The sequence below is a fragment of the Lates calcarifer genome, linkage group LG10 (assembly GCF_001640805.2).
Source record: "Lates calcarifer isolate ASB-BC8 linkage group LG10, TLL_Latcal_v3, whole genome shotgun sequence".
Taxonomy (NCBI): domain Eukaryota; kingdom Metazoa; phylum Chordata; class Actinopteri; family Centropomidae; genus Lates; species Lates calcarifer.
The window spans coordinates 15,574,213-15,596,725 of record NC_066842.1 but is presented as its reverse complement, the minus strand read 5'-3'; the positions used below and the strand labels follow the sequence as shown (position 1 = coordinate 15,596,725).

The 22,513-nt window shown below is 42.7% G+C and overlaps 2 protein-coding genes across 6 annotated transcripts; one reads left to right on the top strand and one right to left on the bottom strand.

Moving 5' to 3' along the window:
• Positions 1–216: 216 nt before the first annotated feature.
• Positions 217–17,737, top strand: LOC108875258 (ELKS/Rab6-interacting/CAST family member 1). Of its 5 annotated transcripts, none has more exons than XM_051073441.1 (20): positions 217–407; positions 1,686–2,450; positions 2,551–2,739; positions 5,743–6,034; positions 6,665–6,792; positions 6,909–6,983; positions 7,078–7,233; positions 7,370–7,537; positions 7,746–7,913; positions 8,045–8,182; positions 8,332–8,472; positions 8,694–8,834; positions 8,988–9,181; positions 10,394–10,529; positions 10,627–10,758; positions 11,737–11,897; positions 12,106–12,253; positions 13,201–13,296; positions 13,524–13,599; positions 14,374–14,463. In XM_051073441.1, the coding sequence occupies exons 2-19, from the start codon at positions 1,905–1,907 to the stop codon at positions 13,548–13,550; spliced, it is 3,036 nt and encodes a 1,011-aa protein (XP_050929398.1). In that variant the 5' UTR covers positions 217–407; positions 1,686–1,904; the 3' UTR covers positions 13,551–13,599; positions 14,374–14,463. The 5 variants fall into 5 exon arrangements, with proteins under 5 accessions (XP_050929398.1, XP_050929397.1, XP_018519572.1 ...); XM_051073440.1 differs by having other exon boundaries at positions 6,906–6,983; XM_018664056.2 differs by lacking the exon at positions 13,524–13,599 and adding an exon at positions 14,759–17,737 and having other exon boundaries at positions 218–407; positions 14,374–14,559.
• Positions 17,738–18,892: 1,155 nt separating this feature from the next.
• On the bottom strand, positions 18,893–21,529 carry LOC108875259 (F-box/LRR-repeat protein 14). The gene has a single exon (XM_018664059.2). The coding sequence runs from the start codon at positions 20,916–20,918 to the stop codon at positions 19,707–19,709; it is 1,212 nt and encodes a 403-aa protein (XP_018519575.1). The 5' UTR covers positions 20,919–21,529; the 3' UTR covers positions 18,893–19,706.
• Between the last annotated feature and the right edge of the window lie 984 nt (positions 21,530–22,513).

The following is a 22,513-nucleotide window of genomic DNA, read 5'->3' as shown; positions in this document are numbered from 1 at the left end:
CCTTTCCATTGGTGCCTGCTTACTGGATTTAATTATGAAACACTCCATTTAAAGTTTAAACAAAACTTTTACTCTTCGCATAATGTTTATTCGTGTGTATTTTTGTCAAAATGTTGGCAGGTCTGCTCTCTGTTGTCTGCCTGCATCCTCGCACCATAAGCTCGTGGCCGCGCATTCAAAATTCAAGCGTGGCGAGGAAGGCTGTCGTGAACGCGCGCAGGAGGCTTGACGTCACTGAGGCGCCCTGGCTCTCCTGAGCCGCTGGTACTGCTGGTGAAGATGGGAAAATCAGATAGACATCTATCGAGCGATTAACATAAAATGACCGTTTTCGCAGCCGATTTCCACCCACTTGACAGAGAATTCAGCACTGGCACCGGTTTGAGCTCCACCAGGCAACGAGAAAGGTAGTTTGTTTGGAGAGGTTTTCACTACTCGCTATTGTGTTGGCGAGAAAAAATAGAGGTTCTGCTTGACCACGTAAATTGGATGGACTAGCCACCGTATGTCACGGCGAGCTAACGCTAAACGTTATGTGCATTTGGTATTTTAGCTCTCTCCTTGATATTCAGTGGACTCACAGTTAGGTATGTGAAGCTCTGAATGAAGAAAACCGAAGCTTAAAATGAAAATCCGTCCAGAAGAGGAGGGGGAAATGGATATGGTTTGATATGGGTGTCTCCAGAGCAGACCCTGTACGCTGTCGTTAGGATTGTGAAAAATACTTCAGTTCTGGTTTAATGTGTCACAGTTTGACATCACATTTATTGAACTTATCGCATGAGATATCTAGCTTTTTATCCGAGAGGCTGTTATTTCCATTTTGTACTCATTTTAAAATCTGGGAGTTTTTTTCTTACAATGTCCACCATGGACAATCTCATTTGCCTCCATAGCTAGTTTTAATCCATAGCGTCAGCACATTGGAAAAATGATTGAGAGATTCAACATTTTGACCTCAGACAAAATGTGTTTACACACCTCTCAAGCAAACAAAGACAACAACGTAGGGATAACACGTAGTTAAAAGTAGATTAAATGCCAGCCTTGACTGTTAGCCGCCGGTATGTTAACGTAACGTTAGCTGCTAGCAAGGCCACGCAGACTGCCTTAAAGGGCTGTGGTGGAAATTCATTTAAAAAGAAAACAGAAAACAGAGCACAGACCAGGATAGCCAGATACGTGTCTGTACACGAAAGCTACGTGAAGTCTCATGTTGGTTTATTATCAAAATGTTGACTCAAACTCGACTTACAACGTTGCAGGGTTCAACTTAACCTTTGATGAGGATAAACTAATCAGTGCTTCCAAAACTTTTCCACATCTGTGTCCTCAAGTAGAAATGTAATAAGTCGATTAGGAAGGACTTTGCACTAAGGGACCACATCTGAGAATAATTATTGTTCTTAGACATGCCTTTACACAGTTACATAACTGTCTGTGCTGCAGGAAGGGGTCCAGTTAAAGACAAAGTATGTATCCCTACTCATTCTCATTGTGCTAAGTGCTAAATGCTAAAAACTGAACCCCCCCCCCAAAAAAAGAAACGTGCTATTGCTCATTTACTGACGGATAGCAACCCCTTCAATTTTACATTCATTCAGTTGTCTTATTAATTTCCAACAGCTGGGTTATGTGTGCTATTGCTGTACGATTTATAGGGAACAACTGTTTTCTCCTTGCAGGCTGGTGTCATAATTTGTAACACTGGATAGCTCCTGTTGGAAGAGGGAAGTCTTTTTTATCATGAACATTGTGCCGACCTTCTCCAGTTGAAGCAGTGTCACCGCCGCATTTTCACACAATTGCTGAAAGTCACAACCACAAAATCAGCAAGAATATAACAGACACTAGAGGTCATAATTAAGTTTTGCAGTCAGGTCCATTCTTCTATTTAGCAGAAGATGTACGGTAGTGCCCGCTCTGTTGGCAGAGGGGATGCCAACCATAGTGGAGGAAGAGATGGAGGTGGTACTGGTAATCAGGGATCTGGCCGTTCTCCTCGCCTTCCTCGCTCTCCTCGGATGGGACACCGTCGCACCAACAGCACTGGAGGCAGTGGAGGGGGACCTGGAGGAGCGGGAGGCAAGACGCTTTCCATGGAGAACATCCAGTCCCTCAACGCTGCGTATGCCACCTCAGGACCAATGTACCTGAGTGACAATGAGGTCGCCATGGCAGGGGACCACCTGCCCAAAAGCGGAGGGACTGTGACGACCATGGGGAGGCAAAGGGTGACATATGGGTCAAGGGGCAGCAGCAGCGGAGTGGTGGCTGCTAGCACTCCCAACATCTCCACCTCAGTGCCTGCCAATGCTGTGTTGCCAGCAGGAATGATGGCAGGTGATGCTCTAGCTTTTGGGGACCACCACATGGCCTCCACCGTGCCTCATTCTCTGAGGCAGGCCAGAGACAACACCATACTTGATCTGCAGGCCCAACTTAAAGAGGTATTTTTCAAATTTTTCTCCAAGCTTTCAGATTTTATTTATCTAAGATGTGGAAATTTTCTTAGTATTTATTTGCCACTCCTTTATCCTGCTTTCTCAGGTTCTGCGTGAGAATGAGATGCTGCGACGGGAAGTGGAGGTTAAGGAGAGCAAGCTAAGTTCCTCCATGAATTCTATCAAGACCTTCTGGAGCCCAGAGTTAAAGAAGGAGCGAGCTCTCAGGAAAGATGAGGTCTCTAAGATTGCTGTCTGGAAGGAACAGTACCGTGTGATTCAAGATGAAGCACAGGTAAATTCCGGTTTCTGATTTCATCAACTAATTTTTCTCAATTTGGACAGAGTCATCAATCTGCCAGGGTCAAACATGTTTGACTGGAGAAATGCATTTCACACTGTGTGTTAGGTTTAGTACTAGTGTGTTTCTCTCTCTCTCTCTCTCTCTTTTCTCCAGCTGCATAGGTTAGAGGCGGTTTTTGAACATCTAGTTAATCCTCTTATACGCAGCTATATGCTCATGCTTAATAGATGAAAGAGGCCGTAAGTAATGGCTGCATTGGCATCTCTGTATGTTTCAGAAATTGCTGGATGTGGCGAACAGGATAAAAAATGTGGACAAAGTGCAAATCTAAAACTAGGCACATGTGTAGTAGTTTAACCACTGCAGAAAATAAGACTGATCTTAAGAATGTATTTCAGCAATGGGTAGCAGTGATAAAGAGTGCTTGTGAATAGCACTTTTCATTCAGTGTTTTACTTATATGCCTTTCAAGAATATTGAAATTAAAGCTTTCTTTTGGTTTATCATATGTTGGATGCAGGTTATATACCATACCTTGAGGTGAAATGAAAACAAATCAGATGAATATATGTTATACGTTTGTTTTTCAGTAGAAATCCATATCAGAACTACAGCATTCACTTTCATATCATATATTCTCATGGATTGAAAATAGTCATTCTATAAAAACAAGTGCTGAGACTAGACTCTGTTTAGACAGAAGAAAATGCTCGTTAGAGTGAGGGTGTCTGTGTGTGTGATTGTCTTTATGAGATTAAGAGATTTTATCAAGTTCCTCTTTCATTCAAGCTTTTTTTGTGATAATGCTAGTGACATTGTCCATTACCTGTTAAAATGAAGTATTCAACAGTCTACGGGACTTGTTATTGCAGAGCTGAATACGTGTTGCCATTCATCCAATTGGCTTCGTCATCTCTGATGTCAGGTGCAGAAACCCAGCATTTTAATAACCTTGTTTTTCCTATAATTTCTTATGTGTTAATTTTCTCTTGTTTTTCTCTTCCTTGGCTCAGGATCTTAAGTCTGAAGACACAGGCTTAGCAAAATTTTAGACCACTTCCACGCTGGCCTGCGTCACGTATAGATACCGTATGTGCCCATGTAACAAATATGTATTTAATAACAAAAAGTAAATAGATATAGTCCCAAGATCTATTTTTAAAACCCACAGTATGTTGTGGGAATTGTGCAAATTAAGTTTTGGTAATGAAGAGAAATAGTCTTTGTTTCACTGTGATTCTTAATGGAATGGCTGACCTGTATAATTTGCTGTTTTCACTCCTGCTGAGTCACAGAATCACACTGTGGACTAATTCCCAGTAATGCCCGACTAGTGCAGGGCAAATTAGCGGGTGCTGTAATTTAAAGATGTCTGCTTTCATATGTCAGCCTCCACTTCCCACGCTGGCACACATTCAACGGAAAACATGGACACACACACCACACACTCACACACTCAAAGGCATTTGGTTAATTACAGTTTCAGTTAAACTGTATGCTCTCACTGAACATAGGTCCAACTGACTGTGGATACATTTGCAGTTGTATGTTCATGTTTTATGTGTATGTGTAGCTTTGATTGCATTTCTGTGCTAGCTATGCTGATATGTGCGCTGGCCACAGTTTTTCCAAATCCCAACTACAAGACATTTCTCTCTACCATCGTCTGTGATAAGTGGCTGCTATTACGTAGTGTGTAATAGTGTGAGATGGCTGTCATCTTCCTTTTCCCATTTAAAAAGGTCAGACACTCACCTAATAATCATCAGTTATTTCCTGCTAAATGCTCCCTGCCACATGGATAAAAAAATCACATTTGTCATTGTAAAATTCTAATAATGTTTTGTCAGCTGACGCACAGTGGCAGTGATGTTAGTGCAGCAGTCATAAGATTTTAAAGATAAGATGGGGAGAATAAGGAAAAGGGAAGTATGTATCACACACTGAGCATCTTTTGCATTTTAACTTTTACAGTTTGTCCAGTGGCGTGGATGCAGAGGTTTGGTTTTGTGTTTTGTGTGTTATTATGAACTGTGACTTACTGTTTGGATCAGTTCAGTTAGTGCATCACATCTCCTATGCTTTGTGCTCTCTCAAACGCCTGAGTGTTATCTCTCCTCAGGCAGAGAGAGTGAGAATATGGGAGGGGAAAGGAGAAGGTGTGTGTGTGTGTGTGTGTGTGTGTGTGTGTGTGTGTGTGTGTGTGTGTATATATATGTGTGTGTTTGTGGGTTTCTGTGCATGTCCGTGCATGCATCTGTCCGTGTGTGTGTGTGTTGGAGGGTGGTTCGGTGCAGTCACAGCAGTGAGTCAGCCTTAGTCACGGGGTGGAGAGGGTGATGGAAAGGGAGGAGGGTTAGCAAGAGGAGAGGTGAGAGTATTGGAGGAAAGAGATAGGGTGAGAGCAGGCAAGGTAGATGAATAGTGTGTGTGAGGAGGAGAATGTTGTGTGCCGGTGGAGGGAGGAGGAGAGGATGACAAAGGAAGGAAAGGGAGGGAGTGGGGGTGGGGGGACAGAGAGAAACGAAGGCAGGCACTGACTTCTCTCTTTGTTCTGTCGTCTGAAAACGCTCACAGCTGGTTCAGACCAGAGTGTAACACAGCCTTGTGTCTCACGGCAGCCCCTGCCAAGTGTCCGTGGCGTCAGATGCCACAAACAATGCAATACTATACTGGGCTGATTGTGTTTCACCACTTGTATTTGCCTGGGCATGAAATGTAACACTGTCCACAAAGCCTGGCTGCTGGGGGCGCATCTGTCAGGGCATTGCTGAATTTTCAGGCATGATTAGAGGCTGATTTTTTTAAAAGGCTGTAACACAATATTATGCTAGGATCCATCTTATAAAGTGGGGCAAATGTTGCTCCTGTATCATTCAAATAATCAATATATTTCTTCACCACATCTACCCCCGTGTAAATCATTTTGTACAGAAGGCTAGCAAACAGAGAGGAGAACAGATGGATGTATGTGTCTCTCGTGTTTCTCTCCAGCACCTCCAGATGACGGTTCAGGCTCTTCAGGATGAGCTGAGGATCCAAAGGGACCTGAACCAGCTGCTTCAGCAAGATCCGGCGAGCCAAGGCCGGGACCTGGCCCTGTCATCTGAACCTACAGAGGAGAACTACCGGCGGCTACAGGCCGAGCACGAGAGGCAGGCCAAAGAGCTCTTCCTCCTAAGAAAGACCCTGGAGGAGATGGAGCTGAGGATTGACACGCAGAAGCAAACCCTGGGAGCCAGAGATGAATCCATTAAGAAACTTCTGGAGATGCTACAGAGCAAAGGTGGTTTTATCCTACGGGGGGTAGCAAAGCACTATTGGCCAATAGATTCTGATTCTTAAAAAAACAGTATTTAAAACACTTTGCTGGTTTTCTTGTTGACTGTATATAACAGGTTTCTTCCACAAACATTTTGGGTCTCAGGATATCACTTTAAGCAGCTGTGGTTGCTGCTTACTTGTTTCCCCCTCATCTCAACCCAAGCAGTTTCCCCCACTGGCCAAATATGGGTTTCTTTTCTCCATAAACTGACCACAGTACATTCTTTAAAAATCCAAACATGCTTCTGAGGCTACAAACATTCAAGAGCTTAATTGAAATACCCTTTGCATAGGTTTCTCTCAGAATAATTTAGGGGCACAAATTGCTCAAAATGTCACATTTGACAAACAAAAACTCATTAAAATCTCAGAGGATGCCTTTAATAAATACAATAAAAAATACACTGGCAAATGCATCAAGTTCTGTGTTCTGTTAGCTATTTGATTATTTACCTTTTTTAGCCTCTGCGAGTAAACCACATGGCTTATGATGCTCAAGTTGGCTGGTATAAAGATTTTAACTTTCGACTACATAAATGCCTTTTTTACCTGTGTCGTCATGGTAACTGGGTTGTTATGTTCGCTGTGTCAGGGCCATCTGCCAAGGCATCAGAGGAGGACCAGGAGCGGACCAGGAGACTGGCTGATGCAGAGATGCACAGGCATCACCTTGAGAGTTTACTGGACCAGAGGGACAGAGAGATTACAGCACTAAGAGAGGTAATGTCCAGGACAACCATGGAAGATGTAACAGTCTGGTTATGTTTTTTAACCGTTTATTGTCTGATCTGAAATTTCGCTATACAAACAACATACGACTTCTTTTGACCCAGCAGGAGCTTCACCGCCGGTACGAGGGAACCCCTGAATCCACCAAAACTAAGGCTCTACAGACTGTCATCGACATGAAGGTGAGGATTTGAATAGAGAGCTGTTTGTGATGATGTATGTGGTGTGTCACACCTGTACACGCTACATGTGTTAATCTCTCTTCATCAACCCCAGGATGCAAAAATCAACTCTATGGAGCGCAGCCTGAGGGACATGGAGGAGGAGCTGCTAATGCTGAAATCCAATGGACTTCTGAGCTGTGAGGAGCGTCAGGAGGAGATGAAGCAGATGGAGGTTTACCGCAGCCACACCAAGTTCATGAAGAACAAGGTCAGACACGTCATGACATTACGGTTAACCGAACTGCTGTAATTCTGCATTATCTCACATATAAATCTGTATACATGTAGATCCATACATCTCAGTCTCTCCCTCTTCCTTGTCTCCCCCTCTGCCTTTTCTTCAGATGGAGCAGGTGAAGCAGGACCTCTCCAGAAAGGACACAGAGCTGCTTGGTTTACAGACCAAGCTGGAGACGCTCACCAACCAGTTCTCAGACAGCAAGCAACACATTGAAGTCCTCAAGGAGTCTCTCACTGCCAAGGAGCAGCGGGCTGCCATCTTACAGACAGAGGTACAGTGGATACATATCTTAAAGGGTACATACTGTGTGCAGTTAGGGAAGGCTTATTCCTCCTCCCTTTGACTTCAAACAAAAGCACACAACTTATCATATGTGAAGAGAGTTTTCCAGTTTTCTTTGCTCTTTTGCTTTTAAACATGTGAACAGGACACAGTTATGGATTGCAACTGTTGTAAACTGTCTGCCTTTTCCTGGCCAGGTTGATGCCTTGCGCCTGCGCTTGGAGGAGAAAGAGGCAACTCTGAATAAGAAGAGCAAGCAGATACAGGAAATGTCAGAAGAGAAGGGCACGCTCAATGGGGAAATCCACGACCTCAAGGACATGCTGGAGGTTAAGGAGCGCAAAGTTAATGTGCTACAGAAGAAGGTGATGTGGACTAAGAGCGGTTCAAAAGATCTTGTGTTGAGTTTGTGTGAAAGATGCATCCATCATGTCATAGTACATGTCCTGTGGTGGATGTTTATGTTGACTGGTGGATGCTTGTGTTTGCTCTGCAGATTGAGAACCTTCAGGAGCAGCTTAGGGACAAAGAGAAGCAGATGAGCAGCCTGAAGGAGAGAGTAAAGTCTTTGCAGGCAGACACTTCCAACACTGACACCGCTCTCACCACACTGGAGGAGTCTCTTGCAGAAAAGGTGAATTTATGTCTGCACAAACTCAGTGACTGGTGCCTTAGCAAATTGGAGTTGATATTTATTTGTATTCAGTTGTAACAGTGTGTATGTGTCGGTTGGTTATGCTTGTGAAGGCAGCAAGTGTGTTTGTTTCTCCTACGTCCACCTAGGAGCGCATCATTGAGCGTCTAAAGGAGCAGCGAGACCGAGACGACCGGGAGAAGACAGAGGAGCTCGACTGTACCAAGAAGGAACTGAAAGAGTTGAAGGAGCGACTGAGCTTATTGCAGGGAGACCTGTCAGACAGAGAGGTGAGAAACAAATTCAGGAACACAAGCTCGCACTAAAGCAGGCAAACTCTTGTCAACAGTTTTTTCCATAAGTCTCACTTTTACAATGAGTCATGGATGCCAATATTAGATCTAATGTATTTTCAGTCTCCTCAGTCCCATGCTCTGGTAGTTTGATAAGCTGGAACAGGTTCTTCTATACTTCATACTTGTGCTGTGTGTGTGGGTGTGTGTACGTGCAGACCTCACTGTTGGACCTGAAAGAGCATGCGTCATCCCTGGCCTCCTCAGGGCTGAAGAAGGACTCAAAACTTAAGAGTCTGGAAATTGCCTTGGAGCAGAAGAAGGAGGAGTGCCTCAAACTGGAGAACCAGCTTAAGAGAGTAAGATACTTCACATAGAGCAATCTTCTAGGATGTGACAGGCTCAACACAACATGACCCAATTTAGTGTTTATTACTTTGCTGATCTCTGGCCACCAACCCTGAAAGGGGACTACAGCTGATTTCTAACCACCATCTTGTCCCCCCCGTCAGGCTCAGAATGCAGCCCTGGAAGCTCAAGCAAACACTGAGCTGGCCGAACGCATTAAGAACCTTGAGCAGGAAGTGGCCCGCCACAAAGAAGATTCTGGGAAGGCCCAGGCAGAGGTCGACCGCCTGTTGGAGATCCTTCGGGAAATGGAGAATGAGAAGAATGACAAGGATAAAAAGATCAGTGAACTGGAGAGGTGGGTGGAAACATCTACATCTACATCAATTCTGCAACATGTGTGTCTTTGCTATTGTCACTGTTCAGTAGCTAATGAATATTGGCCAGTTTATGTGCCGGGGGTTTCTGATTGTTGGCCCTGGAATAAATAAGGTCTTTAATGTTTACTATGTGTAGATTTTTTTGATCCAGTGTCACAGAAGTGATTAACTCTTTTACATGCTGTGTTTTTTGTATTGTCAGTAGCTGAACTCTCTTATCAGTTTCCGTCCCTGCTAGCTTGGACTTGTGACCACTGCTCCTCTTAATTGATGCAAATTTTCCCTCAATGACTTCATGTCGCCCTGGAGACTGTTGCCCCCTGGCACATTTAATGGTGGATTTTAGTGTAATCTGGCCACCTGCCATTTGGCGTTTTAGCGGTACAGCTTTGAAAGCTGATGTGGTGAATATTATTAGCTGTCTTGTTTTAATGGTGGTACGTACAGCTACAGTAATTGGCACAGGCAAGCTGTCTTTCATGTAGTTTGTCCGTGACTGCTGTCTTTTCCTTTGTAGATGGTGAATTGTGTGATCTTGTGACATTAGAGCCAAAGATACAAAATTATAGCTGATATGTATGAGGTCTCCCCTCTACCTCTCTTTTCCTGGTCTGAGCCTGTTTTTCTCTTTACTGCTTTCTTATCTTTTCACCGGAAATCTCTCACCCCACCAGTCTGGCCTCCAGGTTAGTATTTGCTCTTTTTCTCTCTCTCCCCCTGACATCTTTTTTTACGCTTTGTCTTCTCCTCACATTTCTCTCCTTTTGTTTCCCTTCACTTCTTGCCTCTCCCATAGTATGTGGTGCCGCAAGCAATTGCCTTGTCCTGACATATTGAGCTCTTTGTCTTTGGTTTTACCCAGTTCTCATGCCCATTTTTTCCTTTCCTTTCCTTTCACCTTCTTATTGTTTTGTCTTTCGCCCCAAGTCAAATCTGAGATTGACTCTTTGCAGGGCTGTCGAAAGACTTGCCAAAGCAAGTCTGTAAGACGATGTTTGTCACTGTCATTTCAGTGTGTCTAAAAAGGCTAGCTTCTCATGGAATCACATCTCTTGAAAACATTATTTATTTGCACTTTTTCCCCACATTAAGTTGGAATGATAAATGTGGCTTTTATTTGTCAAGTGGCACCACAGACTGACTTGTATATGTACATAACTCCACCCTTGTATCCCATGATGTCTCTTTAGGCAGATGAAGGACCAGACAAAGAAGGTGGCGTCTCTGAAGCACAAGGAGCAAGTGGAGAAAAGCAGGAATGCTCGGCTCATGGAGGAAGCCAGAAAGAGGGAGGACAATCTGTCTGAGACCTCCCAGCAGGTGAAGGTAGCGCTTGTGTGTGGATGACTTGGACTGTAGAGAAGTTTGCATTCTCTGTCACCGACAAACCATAATTTGATCTCTTTCTGCTCCCACTCCGTAGGACACTCTGCGCCAGAAGACGGAGCGTATAGAGGAGCTGGAGGAGGCCCTGAGAGAGAGCGTTCAGATCACTGCTGAGCGGGAAATGGTGCTTGCACAGGAGGAGGCTGCCAGGTCACTGCAAGAGAAACAGGTACACAAACACCCCTTAAACACGCACAATCGTGATAGAAGAATATTAATCAAGTCAAAGGATCACATCTACAGTACATGCATACCTAAACACATCTAAAACAAACATCTTCATATACTGAGATTCTTTCTCCCTCACCTTTTTGCTGCCATTGTGGTGTTTCTCGTCCCTTCTTCACCTCCCTCCTCTCCTCTGGCCTCCTCCTCTCAGTTCTTTTATCTTTGCTTGTCGTTTTCTCTCGTTTTCTCTCTGCTACACACTGCCTCTCAGAAGCACTCACTCAAACCAATGCATGAGTCCACCCTCGCCCACTTTAAGTGGTCTAAGGTATGAGCCCAGTATATGTGACCTCCATCAGTGAACAACAACGCTTACATGGAGTGGACACAATAACAGCAACGCCTCTGCAATTCATGCAACCCCATGCCACAGCCCTGCCATAAACATGTTTGTGATCTTTGGTTGATTTTTGGGGTTTGGTTGTTGTCGAACTGCATGTCTTTGCAAAGTGTTGCTGTTGGTTCCAGCCCATGTAATTTTCATGTTCTTTTGTTTACCTGTTGTTTGCTTATAAAACATGCTCACTAATTGGTTCTTTCATACATCAAATGGCCAATAAATTGATCATTTACGGATGGATTATTCACTCTCATTCAGTCAACTGTGATTAAAGCATGTGTTGATATAAAACAGGGGACCACTTGTGCCCTTTTAAGTAAATAACAGGTAAATGAAATTTAGTGCTGTAGTTTAATGGTACCTGTGTTATAGTTAACTCCAAGTCCTTCCCAAAAGCCCACATGAATTCTCCCCCTGCCTCTTATTAGAGCAATTCATACTGGCAAATTATTGAAAAAAAGTCCTCTTGAAAAAAAAAACCCTTTGCTTTCACTGATGGATTAAGATGATCTGCTCTTACTCTATTCATGACTGACTTGTTTGTGTGTGTGTGGTGTGTGTGTGTGTGTTCGTCCCCAGATGGAGGAGCTGCTGGGGGCCATGGAGAAGGTGAAGCAGGAGCTGGAGTCCATGAGGGCCAAGCTGGCCTCTACCCAGCAGTCTCTGTGTGAGAAGGAGGCACACCTCACAACCCTGCGAGCTGAGCGCAGGAAACACCTGGAGGAGGTGCTGGAGATGAAGTAAGACGTTTGTGCACAAACACATAAACACACACAGCTGGTTGTGGTAGTCTTTGGATTATTGATTGCTACCTTTTATCATGTAAAATGTCATCCAATTCTGGCCCACCCCAGCTGGCAGGATGATTTTGTGCAATGAATTATAAATGATAATTGAACTATTTACTCATGTGGTTAAATGCCATGTTGTTTCATCCCCACCTAACAGACAGGAGGCGCTGTTGGCTGCTATCAGCGAAAAGGATGCTAACATAGCCCTTCTGGAGTTGTCCTCCTCTAAGAAGAAGAAGACCCAGGATGAGGTGGCTCTGCTGAAGCGGGAGAAGGATAGACTGGTGCAACAACTCAAACAGCAGGTGGGTGGGGGTCATCTGCTATACACCAAGGGGAATAAATGACTAAGACATCACAGCAGTTTAACCTTACCATGATCAAACACATTTGTGTTGTTTCTGCCTCTCTTTCCCACATGTCTCACATAAACTGTATTCACCAGTAGGGGACAGAGTACAGAGATTGAGTGTCCTGCTAGGGGAAATTTTATGAAGAACAGATACTGGCTGCCTGTTATCCTAGAATAGTTTGTGTAACCACCAGGCACGCTACAAAATTACAGACCTGATACCAGTAAAATCTTTATTTGGCATAAAATCCTCAAGGATTACCTATCCCAGTGGGAACTTTTTCTACCGACAATATTTGATGTCCCTGGATGTAGGCAGTTTTTCTCTGTCCCTCCTGACCATCATCTCCCTAACCAGGAGCCAGTAAAAGAAAAGTATAACAGTGGCTTCATATCAAACAGGCTCTCTGCATACTGGCTCCACACAAAGGTTTTAAACTTATACAGTCTTTTTCTCCTCAATACTGTAGTTTTTGTTGAAAGATATCATTATTGTTCATAAATTAGGTTGATTATATAACAGATAAAACTACATATAAATGAAATGAAACTGTTAATTACACAGTACCAGAATCTGTCTACAAAATAGGTTTATATAATTGTTTATTGCATGCAAATGAAATGTATTTGTCAGTATGATGAATGACGTCTTGTATTGCTGGACGCTATTCTTAAATATCATCACGCCCCCAGATTTCAGAAAAGGGTGAAATGTTATTAGAATTGATCAAAATGATGGTCAAAACTACAAAAATAAGCTACATTAAAAGAAGTATACATTTTCTATTCAAGCTTTAGATGTCCTTTGTTATCACATCACTCTCCTGCTCTTTGTTCCCTCGCTTCTTCATGTGAGAGAAGTGGGTTTTTTTCTTAATCTTTACTGCCTTTAATTCACAGACTCAGAACAGGATGAAGCTGATGGCCGACAACTATGAAGATGACCATCTGAAGACTGCCCCTGACCAGACAAATCACAAACCCTCTCCAGATCAGGTAGATTATCTAACCCTCAGTTGGCTGGCTCCTGTCTGTATTTCATTCTTAACAGCTTCTCTAAAATTTCTGCAGTTGATTGATTAACAAGGTAATGTCTGTTGTCAGTTTGAAGTGATGCCTCATGAACTTAATTTTTTTAATCTATTTTTTATTTTTTGGTCTGTAAACACACTAACCAAATGTTCCTTTCTAATGCTGCGATTGGCTTACCTTGTTGCTAACAGGATGATGAGGAGGGTATTTGGGCATAGCCAACCTTTTGCCCTCCCCCTCTCTCTCTCAGACATTTTGTTCAGAAGGGTGAGCTTGTGCGAAAAGCCCCACCTGTCGCTCCTTTCTTCGTTGTTGCTCTGCGGCATGTTCACTTGTCTTCCATTCATTTGTGGTTTTCTTTTCATCATATGATGTCATTCCTCTCCTCTTCATGTTGATGGTCATTGTCATCATTGCTTGGTCTTTCTGTGAGAGCAGTTCTCATCACACATCCCGTGCTAACGTTCATTTATTGCTTTTTAGTGGCTTATGGGACAGGGATCAGTGGTGTGTGTTTGTGTGTTTGTGTGTGTTTGTGTGTGTTTGTGTGTGTTTGTGTGTGTTTGCATGCACAAGCTAAGAGGATGAGATGATTTTGATCCTGGCTCAGTCTCATTGCCTCAAACTAAAGCATCTTAGCTTTGCATGTCACTGCTCTGACACTAATGAACGGCTGCTCACATTTTGACTCACGCAAACAGGTGTTGTGTTGGGTAATGGTTTTAATCTTGACATAATCAGTGGTAGAGTAAGTTCCTTTCTAAAACACTTTTTTTAGCTGCTTATATACAGTATAAATAACAAGCAATGTACCGGCAAAGATTGGCTCTAATGTGCATGCAGATGATGACGTTCTGTTTTCTCTTGCAAATGGGTGTCTTGTGCTTGGGTCTGCCATTGTGTTCAACCACTGAAACAGGAGCATAACTCCTCATTTGTTAGTGTGCAATCTGAGGAAAATTTTCTTCCCCTTTAACTCTACTTGTGAATATCCCTCACCCTTCTTTCTTTTCTGCCTCACCCTCTCTCCCCACCCTGCAGATGATACCCCCTCTTCTAGCCCTGTCCCAGAACCGCAGTAAACTCAAGCTCTACATCGCCCACCTGACAGACCTCTGCCACGATCGGGACCCCAGCATCCTCAGCCAGCTCACGCCACCCTCTCACTACCACCACAGCGACCCCGAAGACTGGGAGGAGGAACTCCAGAAGATGAATGTCAAACAGGTCAGTGGAGGAACTCTGAGTCACTCTTAATAAATGATTTTTGTGTTTTCCAGTGAAGCTATGTGCTATTTTCGAGAAGCTTTCAAAGAAACAGATGTTAACAGCTTCAAAATATGTTTTTATTTTTTGATGCAGAATTTTGTCGTTGGTTGGATGTATTCAAAAATGTATTAAAAAAGAAATTAATTCTTCCAATCAGTTGGAGCAGGAGCTGGAGGTGTGTGAGAAGGAGAGCGGGGAGCTGCAGGAGTATGCCAACTCTGTCCTCCAGCAGATCGCAGACTACTGCCCTGATATCCTGGAGCAGGTTGTCAATGCCCTGGAGGAGTCATGCTGACGTCTCTGACCTCAAACACAAATCGACTGAGACCCTGGGCTTCACATTAACCTGTAGCTGAGCCTAGGTGCCCCTACCTCCACCCACTGAGGCTCCAGGAAGGAAGGAAGGAAGGAATGAGGGGCATTATATTAACCCACTGAGCTCTAATTCTTTGTTCCCCTTGTCTGCCCTGGAACAAACGTTCATGACCCTTGAGTGCTTTCCTGTCTCATGTGTCTCTCTAGCATCAGGCGTGCAAAAATCAAATTAGGGATGTTCACAAAGTCCATCAAAGTGCTGTTAAATATGCCACTTTGAGCAAATATCAGATTACTCACTGTAAACCGAGGTCTGCTCATTTATAGATGGCCATGGCAGATGGCAGAGTCACATCCAAACATATGTCAGGCGGGCAACAGCATCCTGGAGGTTAGTCAAAAGTTAAAAGTCAAAAGTTCACCCTTTTGCCTCTGTGAACACACCCAATTAGATTTTTGCTTGTAGGATACTTGCAAAAATATCATTGCACACCTGTACGTCTGGGACAGGTGCGTTGGGAGAGAAAAGAATTTCAGATGAAAGAAGCAAACTTCCGCACAAAGTCTTGGAGTATACTGCCAACCTTCCTCTCCCCAGGCGGCGTCATTCACAGCAGGAATTGCCAGATCAAGCACAGTTACCTCATCCACTGCTATCTCAGTTTTTTTTACCCCTTAGATTCCTCTCGCAGATCTTTAACGTTTAAGGGGGTAAATTTATTCCTCACATGGGGCAGGAAAGCACTTTTTGTCTTGGAGGACTGGGGAGCTGCTACATCTAGAGGGGAGCAGAGAGGAGCCGAGTCCAGGGGGTAAAATCACGGAGCCATGTAGGTTCTTGTTTTGTATTTCAGTCAGTGTTTCCTAAGTACTGGGTTGGAACCCAGTCACTGGTTAGAAATACAGCTGCTGGTAGCCGATCATCACTTTTTAACCAAATAACTGCAGCACGTTCTCCAAATGTTTCCTCTCCCAGCTCGGAGCTGCGGATCGATGTAGCCAGGATTATCTCATAGGTACGTTTTACTGCGTTGTCTGTGGCGGGGTCATCGGCATTAGAGGGGGGACCAAGGCCTGACCTTTGACACAGATCAAAGATCAGATTTTAGTTGTAGTTTTCAACAGATGAGAGAGAGGAGAGAAAAAAAAGCTTTTATTCTTGATGACGTATTCATTTTTAGATGGTTTTGCACACAACGTCCACTTGTTTATGAGGTATGCAATGTTTCTTTTGAGAACGTTCTAGTGGCCTTGGAGCATGCACAGAGATCAGTACTGGACCTAACGCAGGGATATTTATTCCTCTGTAATATTGGTGCTAAGGCATGATGTAAGAATTTCCGATCTGATCCACTGATCATTCAGTCTCATCCAAAGTTTCTATAGATGTTACTTAAAGCCCGCCTGATCTTTATTTTGCCGACTGAAGAATAAAAGCGACGCCCCCTTTTTTTCCTGTGTTTTTCAGATCACTTACAAATGCAAGTGACGCCTCCTTTTATTGTATTTTTTGAAATCTTCAGGGCTGAGGTTTTTAATTACTAAGTGCATCTACATTTACAGGAAATGAAAGTCACTTTTCAGCAGATTTTGACTTTTTAAGATCAGTTTGTAAATAACGTGATATTTAACACGTACAGTGACTGAATAAAGGTAATTAAGTGGAAGGTGTTGTGCATTCTTTTAAAAAATCAGAAAAGTTAAAAGCAGTGCAGTTGTCCTTTGTGTCTAATTTTGTCATCAGGACAAAATGTGTGTGTGTGACAGTACTGCCATAACTTGCGGAAAGTCATGTTCAATAGAGATATATATATAAATATAATACATATATATAAAAATGTTTACTGTATGGATATGCATTGAATGTTTGCACAGAATCTTGAAGAGTGAGCTGCTCTGAACAAAAAGACCATCGAGTTAGTGTCCTCAGCCGAGACTGAGGAGAGAAGTGTCAAAAAAAACCCAACAACTTTTGTGTCAAAATAATGTGTGAACTACAAATGTTTTCAAACCGTGACTGTGTGATGGAAGAGTACTTTTCTTGCATTTATTTCTAATTGTCATTTTTTAAAATATATTTTCACCACATGGTGATGTAAATGTATTATCCTGAGATTCCAGTGTTGTTGTCTTTTGTTTGTTTTCTTCTTACCTGTTCTGTCATGGTTGATGTCAAAGGCAGTATGTTGCCTGATGGATTAAAAAAAAAAAAAAAAAAGTCACCAACTGTCATGGCCCTCCTGCTGTTACAAGAGGAACATAATGTTACAGAACAAAACAGTGAAACACTGCGTCAGTATACGTCTAAAAATAGATGAAGTTTTCTAACAAACTTCCTATGTGTGGTCAATTTTACGGATAAATTTAGGTGGGTGGATTTTCAAATTGGACTGACAGTGTGTTGTACTGAAAGCAAAATACACCCCTAGTTTTGGAGGATTTTAGTTGGATGCTTGTTTTTGTACTTCTTGTCAGAAGCTTGTTTCTCCTAACCCCTTTACTTTTCACCACTGGGTTCAGAGAATAACGAAGGCATTTTAAAGTGTTTTATTTCCCTTACTTTGGCCTGTGTGTCCCTGCCCTTGCCTTAACGTCTCGTCATCTCTTTTTCTCGACTCCTTATTGAGGAACACAGAGCTGATTAAGGGGCTTCTGTCAAGTTCATGGTATTTGTTTCTTTTCTTTTGCATTTGTATGAGAAATGTACTGCCTTCTGTCTGTTTGTGTTAAGAATCAAACTGTGTAAAAAGAAAGCAAAACAGACATGTTTGTGAGTTATTTGGATTTTGTATGTATGTAAATAAATAAATTATAAGCCTTGTTTTTTGTTGAGCTTTTTTTTTTTTTTCCAAAAGAAAGACATAATTTGTTGTACGAACTCCACCCAAATGTGTGAATGCAGTTTTATGACATTTGCAGCTGTTATGTATTTGATTTCTAAGTTTTTTAAAAAATAACTTAAGCAGTGTTGGTGTCAAAATATAGCTTTTAAACCCATGTTCATCTTGTTCTCTTCCAGGAAGACTAGAAGTAACTGTGTAATCGAAATTCTACACTCATGACTTGGCCACAGACTTGCACATTTGCCATGTTATCATTAAACTCCTCAAAAAGATATATTTTTGCTCACCAGGTCAGAGGCCAGCATCAGCTACACTCCTGGAGCTCATAGTATCAAACACTTACAGACATTGATTTTACCTGTATTCAGTGTAAATTTGAGGGCAACAGCTCCAAATACTATATGAAGAATACAAAGTCACTTTGTCACAAAGTTTTTTCTGAGCCCTTTGATGCCTGTTGAAAGCTCCAGAACAGGTTGGCATAAATGTGTTTTCAGCTGTCAGGAATACAAACTTTCAATCTCAAGATGAAAACTTATTTGGAAAATGGAACATCAACACACGGACCTCAGAAAAGTGTGCCTACAAGGCAGAAAATGTCTGCAGCAGAGACGTCAGAGCATTCATCAGTGCAATAGTCAGAGCCCTAAGTCCTCATAAACCTATTGAGAACATGTGTTATAGTCTAGAGTGTGTAAGAAAAGACAAAGAAAGAGAGCAAACTTGCCAAATGTGGCTTTGGATCCAGGTGCTGGGACACAGCAGTCTATTGAAGTCTTTACTAATGCTTGTGGGATTCAATAGGCACTTTCCGTGTATAAATACATCGGTTTCAGCTGCACGAACTGGTAAAATACGAGCTATTAATAATTGGTATTACCTGTGAACTCATTAAGATGATAATCTCAGTCTTAAATACATAATTCACTCTAGATTTCATTTAGTGGCAGCTTTCTGAGATACTTAATGTAAGAAATCTAAAGACACTCTCCTGATAATCATGTGCAGCATACGCATTAAAAACCTGGCTGTTAAGGCTTAGATATTTCAAAATGGTGCACTGAACCGCAAAACCCTAACAGACATAACAGTTTGTAAAACAGTTACAAATAATACAAAAAACCCAAACAAGATTGAAACATATTTGCCATCTTTATTCATAAATATCACTACTGTATGAATATAAAACAATCTTAAATTACTGCTTTTTTTAAACAAATACTCTGACACTATCGTTGGAAGCTCCTCAGGAGAAAAACCACTGATGAACAGTTTTAGGTATTGCATAAAGCCTTGGCAGCTGTTAATTACTACGCCTTACTGTAGTCGTGTTGATGAACCGTTGACAGAGTAGCACATCTGATACATACTTATTTCCTCAGGAATATGAAACATAGCCAACTATACATAGGTAAACAAACACAAGACAGGAGTGATCCGCCCACTTCAATTTGAAGTACAATTTTGTCAACAGTCATTCAATACAAAAAATATTGGTTACACAAGTAAAAAAAAATCATCAAACAAGAAAAAAAAATCTATCAAAACTTCAATCCAAGGTTCTCCAGCCTTTGTGTTAAGAGTTAAATGCCTACCTATTATTCTGCAATGAGATTTTTCTTCAATATCAAAATCTCCACTGGTATGTGAGTCACAAAAATATGCAATGTAGTTTAGTATTCAGCGACAGTAGGCACTCCTGTGTTTGATGGGTGAGGTAGCTAGATAGTAAGAACTGTACACTGGCTGAGATTAGACAATGCACCTCAAAAGAGAGCACAAAACTAAAAGTCAGAGTAAGAGTGGATATATTGCAGCGGAGGTGAACAATATTCCAGTGATCAATGCTGAGTCCCTCTCCTTGTTTTTAGTCACAGTATAGAAGGTAAAATTAAGAAACTGAGCACTATACACAATGAAACACATGTATACTAAACAGGAGAGCTTTCACCTCACTCTCTCACTCTCAGTCATCTGCCACAGTCCCAGGTTCAACACTTTAAGGCACGGGAGCTGTGTTATCCTCTCCAGACCCCTCTTGGTGATCTTCGTACAACCGTACAGATCAATCCCTGTCAGCTGGGTCAGGTGGTCAGCTATCAACTCCAACCCTTTGTCCGTGATTCTCACACACTGTCCAATGTTGAGCGTCTTTAGTTCGTGCATCTGGCGTACCATCCTGTTAATGCCATCATCACTGATGTGGCAGGAGCAAAGAGAGAGGGACTTGAGCTGATACAAGCCCTGGGCGATGTATGCCAGGCTCTGGTCCCCGATCTTATCACAGAAGGAGACATCAAGTCCAGACAGCCGTAGAGAGCCCATGGCCAGATGCATTATCCCGGTGTCACTGATGTTATCACAGGACCGCAGGTTGAGGCTGCACAGGTGGGTCATATGTGACAGGTGGATCATCCCTGCATCGGATATCCCTCCGCAGAAACTGAGGTTCAGCACTTTGAGCTTGTTTAGGCCCTTTGAGACATGTTTGAGAGAAAGATCTGTCAGCTTCTGGCAGTCCTGCAAGGTTAACTTCTCCAGAGACAGACAGCCCTCCGCAGCACTGCGGGTCATGCCAGACAGGTGACCGATGCCCACATCGGACACATGCCTGCAGCTGCGCAGGTTAAGGCTCTTGAGTCTGTGCAAGCCCCAGGCAATGAGCAACAGGCCTGTGTTGGTGATATTGCTGCATCCCCCGAGTTCAAGCACCTCCAGGTTTTTGAGGTACTGGGCAATCCTGCCCAGGCTGGAGTCAGTGATCTGTTTACAAAGACTGAGGTTCAGCACCCGCAGTGATGGGATGTCCTGCACAAAGGCATGTCCGAGTCCGTTGTCTGTGAGGTTGAAGCACCCACACAGGTTAAGGCTTTCGATGTGCGGCATCCCCTGAATCACGTAGCTCAGACTTCGCCTGAGGCTGAGAATCTGAACTTTTTTGATGCCTCTAGTCTGAAGGCTGGGGAACAGAGACGGGTTAGCTCGCCGCAGATGGAGCTTGGCTTCCACCCCCCTCCACACCGACTTGTGGTAGGACGCGTCTCTCCAGGCCGCGCACACTTGGGCTACTCTCCCTTTGTCTTTAACGTCCAGATAACTGAAAATAATGGCCAGGATCTCCGGGAAAAGGCACGATATATGCGTCTCCATTTCAAACATGGCTGCAGGCTGACTGCTTTTAAAAGCAGAGGTTGCTTGTGGGCGACAAAACTGCCGTGGTTAGCTCGCCGAAACTCTCCTGCAGAAGTTGCTGGCTAGCTCGGCAACGTTAGCTAGCGTCAGCTAGCATACGAACAGGCTAATTATAGCCAGTTAGCTTTGTGTGAAAGATAACAAAAATCCACCCATGTCGCAGGAGCGAGGCTTACTATTAAACTTAATAAAATGATGATACAAGTGACTACTAACAGCACAGTTCTTGGGTTGACAACGTGGACGCAGATGCAGGAAACTCCGAGAGGCAGTCTATTTACCTAGCGAGCTAGGCTAACGCTATTAGCAAACGTCGGCGTAGCGTTAGCATTAGATGTCTAAACTTGGGAGCTTCAAAGACGAAAAACCTCCTCGTCCAAGCTGTCCGGAACAACTTATTCTTCACTCCACCTCATCGCAGAGCGTATCCAGGAACTTTTTTGTTTGTAGAAACTTTTATCTACAGAGCTGTTTGCTCATACAAAGGCGACTGCCAGGCTCCTTTACCTTCTGAGGCATTTCCAGCAGCGTCGGAGCATCCCGGATCTCCACTGATGAATAAACCGACGCTGGCAGCTCAAAGCCGGTTCAGACACTGACCAGCGGCTCCTACTGGAGGTAAGAAGTATCGTTACTGTTGTTACTGCCTCCATGACATAATTTCAATGAAAAACGTCAAGAACAACATTTGGCTGCTTTAAATATATATTATTAATTAATTAGGTAAACATTTGAATAATACTGTATGTTTGATTCATGTTTTGGTTGTTTGCAATACTGTAGGTTAGGCATTCTGTAAAAAAAAGAAAAAAGGCATAATTAATGTACTCTGGCTCAGTAGTTTCACCTAACATTTACTTAACAATTGATTTAACTAAGAACAAATCTACAGAAAAGAAACTCACAGCTAAACAAAGATAGCAAAGCAAAGCTAGAGATAGTCGTTCCTTATGTGATTTCCTAGAACAGAAAACACCACCAGTTAATGAACATAATTTACATAAACATAATCAGCATTTACTCAGTTCAGTGGACATAATGTTCTCAGACCACTACTTTGTCAAGGCTTTAAAATCACAACGTAGGACTTTCAGTTTACTTTCTAACCTACTAATGAAGCAGAGAGAAGGGCTGTGGCCTGTTCGTATTAGAGCTAGTGTTTGCTCACTTTTGGGGGCTCTGGAAAAAGACACTCAAAGACATGCCTCTCTAAATATTCTTATCCTTTGTGGCAACTTATTTCAAAACCAATCCATTTAAAATACTTTTAAAAGTCTTTAGTTCCACATTGCTTGATGTTTTAGTTTTTTGTTTGTTTCTTTTTAAGAAAATAAACAGAAAAAGTGACAGTGTTTAATGCATCTGTTTGCTAACAAATGACAAGCAGAATGACATATAAAAGTGGACATATGGAAAATAATTTTCAGCTATTTGTTTTTGTTATTGTTTTTCAGCTTACAAATTAATATATTCATTCTAATTTGGGATGAAAATCCCAAAGGACATCCACCCACATCATTTGTGTGATTTTCCACACTTCTACACTGTGAGAGGTTCAGGTG

Excerpts from the sequence above, each read along its gene's own strand:
- LOC108875259 (XM_018664059.2), bottom strand. The coding sequence starts at position 20,918 with ATGTTTGAAATGGAGACGCATATATCGTGCCTTTTCCCGGAGATCCTG.
- LOC108875258 (XM_018664055.2), top strand. The coding sequence starts at position 1,905 with ATGTACGGTAGTGCCCGCTCTGTTGGCAGAGGGGATGCCAACCATAGT. Across the intron at positions 7,538-7,745 it reads CTGCCATCTTACAGACAGAG|GTTGATGCCTTGCGCCTGCG; the intron begins GTACAGTGGATA and ends TTTCCTGGCCAG. Across the intron at positions 11,898-12,105 it reads GAGGAGGTGCTGGAGATGAA|ACAGGAGGCGCTGTTGGCTG; the intron begins GTAAGACGTTTG and ends CCCACCTAACAG.